Below are 7,446 nucleotides of genomic sequence, written 5' to 3'. Positions count from 1 at the left end.
CCCCCCCCCCCCCCCTCATTTGTGCCGCCAAATTGTGCAAATAACAGCATAAACCAAGAACTCATAAACAAGGTTTTGAGTTCGAGTTCGGATGAAAGGGGAATTTGAGAAACATCCAATCAAATTAGATTAATTGTGTGGAGGGATGACAGGAGTTCGCATCTCGCGTTGGTGATATCCAGGACAAGACCCCCAAGCGCTCTGAGATGAAAAAAAAAGAAAAGAAAAAAAAAATAATAATAATTCGTCGAAGCGATTCGATCGGATCAAACACCCGTTCGCATTCGCAAATTAAAAGCCCCAATCCTCTCCCCAAAAAAGGGTCATGCAAACGGGGAGACCCAAAATTGATTGACATGTGTATCAATTGACAGCTCCAGAGACTGTGCGGGATTTGTTCGGATGAACCCATTGTGATCACTTTTTTTTCTTCCTCTTGTTTTTTTTTGTGTGTGTTTGTCGTACGTAGCGACTCCTAGCGAGAGAGTGAGAGAGTCATTCACTGGCGCTGATCTTGGATCAACATGGGAAAGGGGGTGATTCCCACCTTGTCGCGTCCCGCTTCTCGCCTACAATACAGGAAGACCCTTACAAGAAAAAAAATTGACAAATTTCGCATGGAACTAGACAGAAACAACCACCCAGACGAACAAGAACAAAAAAAAAAGCCCGCCTCAACAAATAAGCGGTGTGGATGATAACGAATGGTTGTTGGTTTGTATGCTAAGAGATTTATTTATTTATTTATTTATTTCATCTGATAATCACTCACCTATATAAACAAAATCGAACCACAATCTCGGTCTGGTCAAGCAAGATTTGACAAAGACACCAACAGCACCTTGACACATAAGATTGGCAGCACATGACCTACTACTGTACACCCTGTCCAACCGGCATCTATCCGGCAAAAATTAACCTCTTCTACGTAAATTATTCAGGCCCGCTTTTTTTTTCCTTTTCATCACAACGGTTGTTTTTTCCCCCCCTTCTTTCTCTCTATCTCGCTTTTCTTTCCGGACAATCTTTCCTCTTCCAAACGTAATCTCTTTTCCATGCCAGTTCAGGTTTTGCTCGCCTCTTCCTGTAACTTGCATCACCTGCAACATGAGTGGTTGCGCTTTTGTATTGGATCACAGGTAGCGAAGGAACCAACCCCACAACAAGAGGGTCCGGCAGTACCCTCCCGTCGGTAACCAGTAATCTGTTGTTATTCGATCTTGGGCCGCACAAAGCCAAGAAGAATACTACGCCATGACCTGTATTAAAATGCTTACGGTGAGTTAGTATAATACAACGTCTTTTGTTGGTTATCTGCAGCATCTTTCCCAAAAAGAAACAAGAGTCCGTGTTGTGCCTTTCCATCGCAGGGTTTTTTTTTTCCATCCTGCATCTTCCACTTTGAGATGAAGGGGGAGGGGCAAAAGGTAGGTAACGGTAACAGTTGTAACATTAGTGCGTGGATACCACGCGAATACACAAGTCATGTCGTGGAGCAAGGGAGGAGCACACTTCCCAGTTTTCCTGCCCACTGACAGGGACACAAGGGTTTCAAATATTTCTGCCTCTCTTGATGTTCTCTCACTGTACAGAGTATTAGTACTAGTAGTCTCTCTCGCCTAAGCGCCGCGTATCCATCCTCCCTCTCCCCTCTTTGGTTTCCACTCTCAACAAACCATCCCACCTAAGCCTCGTTTGGTATCGGTAGGTGGGCATGTGGATAAAATTCCCCTGAAAAAAAAAATCTTGTTCCTCCTTCGCACTTGTTTTGACGGGCCGGCCCTCGTCTCTCGTCCAGCCCAGATCGAGTGAAGATGAATGAGTGCCGAGTCACGTTGATGCAAAAATGCATTAGCTCATCGCTTCGCATGTCGTGCTTTATTTTATGTAGCTGTCATTATTTGCTATAGTATAGCTTTTGATGGATGAGGCTATTCGGGGATCAACATCAATGGAAAACGTGTGGAGTAAAAAAGAAAAAAAAAAGCGTTATCAATGAAACCCAACAAGGAGAGAGAATAGAAAAAAAGACCCCGTAGGTTTTACTCGTGTACCGAGGTCTGGTATATCCACCATCACACTTTACCGGGCTGCACGCTGATGCAAGGGAGAGAGAAAAAAAACAACAAGACAGAGAACAATCTCGTCCACTCATTGTAAAGGGTAGGTACCGATCACCTTAGCCAGGTACCACGTAGCATACAAAGGTCAACACAAACATGACCTCGCCACGTAATCGGCATCGGCAATGCAACCCCGAAAGGAGCCCTCCTGGCTATCTTCCACCGATGCAAGGGAGGACTGCCGTGAAACTCGGCACTGTGCACCCCGCTCATTTCTTTTTTCTTTGAGTGACCTGCCGTGCGAAATGTTGATGATTGCGTGAGCTGACTGTGTACCATGTATTACCTGGACAGTTTACCTCCACATGGCCCTGTTTATTATGGTGCTTCTCTTTTTGGTACTTGTCGCCGATCCAGACTTTTCTCTTCCTCCCTTACATCTCCCCTTACCCAACCGCATGTTTGTGCCACGTCGCAACGGATACACCCCCCCCCCCCCCTTCTTTTTCTGCTCGCTTCACTTTTTTTGTTCGTTTTTTTCTGTCTCTCAATTTCTTTTTTAGTACATGGCCCCCACACTTCAACCATCCCTCCAACGACAATGGGTATAATGCAAAGTAGTATGAACTTGATACTAACACTTCTTTCTATACCGGTCCCATCAAGATACCCACGCACCTGCAGCGAACGATGGGACAAGCGCTCACAGACAAATGGTCTCGCTAGAACTGCTTCTGGGTCGATGAATCTTGGTTGCCGTACCGCAGTAGGTGTATCAAGAGCGGAGCAAACCACACAAACGTCCTTGCAGCCGTCAGTAGTTGAGTGTGGTAGCATTGCCTCTTTGGCAGCGGGACTGCCGAGTAAGTAAATTGCATTGTACTTGGCAACCGATATGCAGGAGCGGATGAACGGCGGATGAACTTGCATGAAGTTCTTTTTGTTCTCTGTTTCTCTCTCCTTTTTTTATTCTGTTTTTATCTATTTTTTCCTTCTTTTTTTGGTCATTTTCTTGGTCTTGTGTTTCTTTCCTGCATATCAACACCAACCGCATGACAGAAGAAGCTGTCAACCACGCATCATAGCTTACGCCCTATCACCCTAAACACGATAACCTTACAATACGCTCACTGGTATTGGTAAATCTTAGTCGAGCCTGTATTTTCCGTACCGCCGTATATCTACCCGGAATGCACAGACCAAAATGATTTACCGCATGGGTTTGTTCTCATCGACGAGCACGTCACATCCCCCTCGTCCCTAGTAGTTTCATCCACCACTTGTCGTCTCGCGCGAGATCGAATAAAAGACCAGATGAGTGTGGTATGATAGGTTGTTAAACCCTACCCTTTTTTTGCCGCCCCACGGAGCTTCTCCGTATCTCCCCTAGTCCCCCACAGACGATGGAGCAATAGCTTTATTTCTTTTATTTTTTGCGCCATCATGCTAGTATGGTCCATTAAGCTAGGGTGTATTAACCGATCGATAGATTGGTTTTCCTCGCCCCAAGATACCCACACATAACGACGTCGCCTGTGTCGAACGAGGGTGGTACATTGCCAGGCGGGCAGTAAATTATCTCATACCTGACTCTCTCTTTGTTCTTTATTCGTCTCCCACCGCTACCACTCTAAAAAGGAGGGGCAAAGACACGCACAAATTTATTCTCTTCTTCTTTCTGGGAATCACCTTGTATCGCATCATAGATGTCAAAAAAAAAGCCCGGCAATAGGGCTTAACTTTCTCGTAATGTTTTCTTATGTAGTCAGTCGTAAGGTCACTTTGGTAACGGACTTCCCAAAAGGATTTGCTACAACCTGGCACAAACAGGGAACCTCCCTCCTCGGTTTGATGATCAAAATGTCTCACTTGTCTACTTTAGTCGTTGTTGGTCGCTGTTCCCTTTCGTTCCGTTACATCTATCGACCGTATAACCCCACAATATCAGGTACCCCATTGTTTTCCCTTTCTTTTTTGCCTCTCAATTCTCACTCGATGTTTTCACTGCCCCGAGACGTTGCCACAAGCGAGTAACAGAATGGCAGCACCATCTGCAGACATTAGCGGCGAGTGATAGCATGCAGGATGCCAAGAATGGACAGAGGCAGGGGGTATAATCCACGAATGCAATACCAAAAAGAGAAGAACACAGAGAAAGACGGGGGAAAAAAAATAGAGCAGGAGATATGGAGCAAAGACGATTGTGTGTGGAGACTGTTCGGCTGGTGATCCATCCATCCATCGACATGTTCCGAGGGGCCTGGTCATTACTAGCACCAAGGTAACCATTTTCCGACCCATCTCCACCATGCACGCGTTGGTGTCGGCGACTACGGAAGTTGGGATTATGTGACGAGGAAAATGTGACGCCGAGCCTTTTCTCCAAAAGTCCCCTACTTTAATAACCTCCTCGTATGCGCTGCACCTATTACCAACGCGCATGCGCGATTCGTCTGTTTGTCTCTTCATCACGACCTGCTTCCAAGAAGACAGGAGAGTTCTTGGAAATCCCAAGAAACAACGCCAGTCGATATCATTTAGCGACGATCCGGCTACTCCGAGTCAAGAAAAAGTCGGCACCGAGTAGACATCGAGACCTCAAAGCTCCTCTGGCTAACGCGCCTGGATGGGTTTGGCAACAAGGCTATCTCTCGTTTATTGATGCTCGACCCCGCAGCCCTGCGCCCCTGCTCCATTTCTTGTTTCTGTTCCTGTGGTTTGTCGAGAATTTGGGTCTCCAGTCTTTAGACGAAAGAAGAGAAGGTAGCGAACGAAAATAACCTGTCTCTGTTAGCCAAGAGAGAGAGAGAGGGAGAGAGAGAGAGAGAGAGAGAGAGAGAGAGAGAGAGAGAGAGAGAGAGAGAGAAAGCTTGCCACTGGCCAACCAACTTACACCTGAGATTATTCCCATGCGGTTCATATCAGCCTCTCCGACCCTAGCCGTCGATCACCGCCTGTATATTTGGACACCGGTTCCTCTTTTGTAGGGGAGGCGTTTGTCACTCTAACCGCTTTCAACCCTTCCCCTCAAACTCGCTTCCCATTCTTTTGACGGAGAGCCGATAACGTCAGCCTCGGTTTCATCCGGCGGCATCTTGGCACCTGCTCTTCGACGCCGGTCGCATCGCATACACCAACCTTATTTATAAAGTCCACCCTTCCATCCCTGAGCTTGAACCAGCTCAACATCTATCAATATGATATCCCTCGTACCTCAGCCTTCAAGACCGGCACCGGATCCCTTAGCTTCTATCAAAACCATCCGCTGCTCCTCTCCCCAAGCGGCCCGTCCCCGTGCCATCACATCCTCCTCCTGCATCCCTTCATCAATGCAGAGGAATCTCACCACTGAGGTCACGATAAGACCTCTCCCGTCTCAGATCATGGCTCCAGCCATGATTGACTGCCTGTCGGTCAGGACAGATGCCAACGTCAAGGCTACTGCAACTGACATAATCACGCCGCCGTCGTCTCCCAGGAGGTTGAGCAATGCCGCAGAGGCAGAGGCAAAGCAGGCCGCGCCACCACCCTCCGGCGCCGGCATGCACCTTAGGCTGCCGGATATGTTTGCCTCTTTAATGAGCATCCGTCCGCCGATAAACCCCAACTACAAAAAGGTCAAGGCTGAGGCTGAGGAATGGACTGCCAGGTGAGTTGGCTTCTGCTTCTATCTCGTAGTTCTTTTTTTTTTCTGGTTTTTTTTGTTCTCCTTTTTTTTACCCCTTTTTTTTCATCTGAATCCTCCATCCCTGTCGTGTTTCCTCCCATAGCTCTGACAACAAAACAACCCTTTACAGAATCCTCAACCTTACTCCCCGCCAAGCCCTCCGCAACTCCAAAGCAGACTTCACCTTTCTGGTGTCGTGGTGGGCACCCAACGCGGACGCCGACGCCGTCCGCACCATGGTCGACTGGCAGCACTGGGCCTTCCCGTGGGACGACCAGTTCGACGAGGGCCACCTCAAGCTGGACCTGCCGGGCGCCGCCGCCGAGGTGGTCAACATGACGTCGCTGCTCGACGACACGCACCCGCCGCTGGTCCTCGGCCAGCCCGGCACCGACCCGATCCAGTACGCCTTCCAGCAGAACTGGTACCGGATACGGAGCCGCGCCGGCCCGGCCCTGAGGCACAGGTACAAGATGTACCTGAAGCACTACATGCTCGGCGTGTTGGGCCAGGTCGGGTCCAGGTCCAGGGATCCCAGGTCCTTGTCGGTGGATGAGTACCTGGCTTTCAGGCGGGGTACCATCGGTGTCATGCCCTGCCTGTGTCTGGTCGAGTACGCAGAGGGCATCGAGCTGCCGCAGTACGTTGTTGATCACCCGTCTGTCAAGGCGTGTCAGCAGGTGGCTGTGGATCTGGTGCTGCTGGATAACGATATCCTGTCGTACAGGAAGGATTTGGTATGTTTTCTCTTCTCTCTTTCTTCCGGTACAAGTGTTTCATTCCCTCATGTAGACTTCGTGGCTGACACACAAACCCCCCCGAACCTACAGATCGAAGGCGAGGAGCTCAACCTCATCAACATCCTCCGCTTCTCCAAGGGCCTGACCCTCCAGGAGGCCGTGGACGAGATGGGCCACATGATCACTGAGCGCTACAGGATCTGGTACCGCGCACTGGCAGACATGCCCAGCTGGGGTTACAAGCTCGACGCCGAGGTGCTGCGTTACCTCGACGGATGCAGGCGTGTCGCGCTGGGCAGCCTGATTTGGAGGTATGGCGATTTTCCCTCCTTTATCCTTGACCCCAAAATCCAGAATGATCAAGTACTGACGGTTGCCGTGATCATCAACAGCTTCCACACCGGTCGCTACTTCAAGGACGCCGAGGGCGAGCTCGTCCGCGAGGAGCAAAAGCTCTGGATCCCCGAGGAGCTGCTCGCTGGCATCGACGGCAGGCCAGCGAGGATTCCGTCGGAGCCGCTACCTGAGCCGGTCTCGACGTAGTTTGCATCATAATGACACTAATCTCCTTAATGTCGCTTGCTTCTGTATATAGGGGGGGTTTTCATTTTCATTTCCGGAGTTTGTTGCTGGGTGCGCATGGCGAAGCGTTGCAAATTGGGGTTCATTTTTTATTTATTTATTTTTTTTTATTTTTTTATTTAGCGTACGGAATGCATACCCTGGAAAGTAGATGAGGGCGGGAGGGAGCGGTCGATTTTATCTTGGCTAGAATTAAGCGAGAAGGGGAGAAAAGTATGTCAGGCTTCTTGACCATATATACAAATAAAATTTAAGAAAAAAAAAAAAAAAAAAAAGAAAAAAGAAAAAGGAACATGACACCTGGACAAAGTGGGAATCCTATGGTGGGATTTAAAGTTGCAGAAAAGTCAATCCAACACAACCCCTGCACTGCACTGCATTTATACTTTACAGA

General features: G+C 48.7%; 2 protein-coding genes across 2 annotated transcripts; one reads left to right on the top strand and one right to left on the bottom strand.

Annotated features, from left to right (window-relative positions):
• Positions 1-4,707: 4,707 nt before the first annotated feature.
• On the bottom strand, positions 4,708-5,157 carry PgNI_00081 (uncharacterized protein; the record flags this gene model as incomplete). Its single annotated transcript, XM_031120165.1, has 2 exons — positions 4,708-4,805; positions 5,073-5,157. 2 exons carry the CDS (start codon positions 5,155-5,157, stop codon positions 4,708-4,710), a joined length of 183 nt encoding a protein of 60 aa, XP_030988303.1.
• A 103-nt stretch (positions 5,158-5,260) lies between these two features.
• On the top strand, positions 5,261-7,013 carry PgNI_00080 (uncharacterized protein; the record flags this gene model as incomplete). The annotated part of the gene is made up of 3 exons (XM_031120164.1): positions 5,261-5,712; positions 5,861-6,467; positions 6,561-7,013. 3 exons carry the CDS (start codon positions 5,261-5,263, stop codon positions 7,011-7,013), a joined length of 1,512 nt encoding a protein of 503 aa, XP_030988304.1.
• Positions 7,014-7,446: the final 433 nt, after the last annotated feature.

Source organism: Pyricularia grisea, assembly GCF_004355905.1.
Source record: "Pyricularia grisea strain NI907 chromosome Unknown Pyricularia_grisea_NI907_Scaffold_1, whole genome shotgun sequence".
In the NCBI taxonomy this organism is placed as follows: domain Eukaryota; kingdom Fungi; phylum Ascomycota; class Sordariomycetes; order Magnaporthales; family Pyriculariaceae; genus Pyricularia; species Pyricularia grisea.
This window is presented reverse-complemented; position numbering and strand designations above follow the sequence as displayed.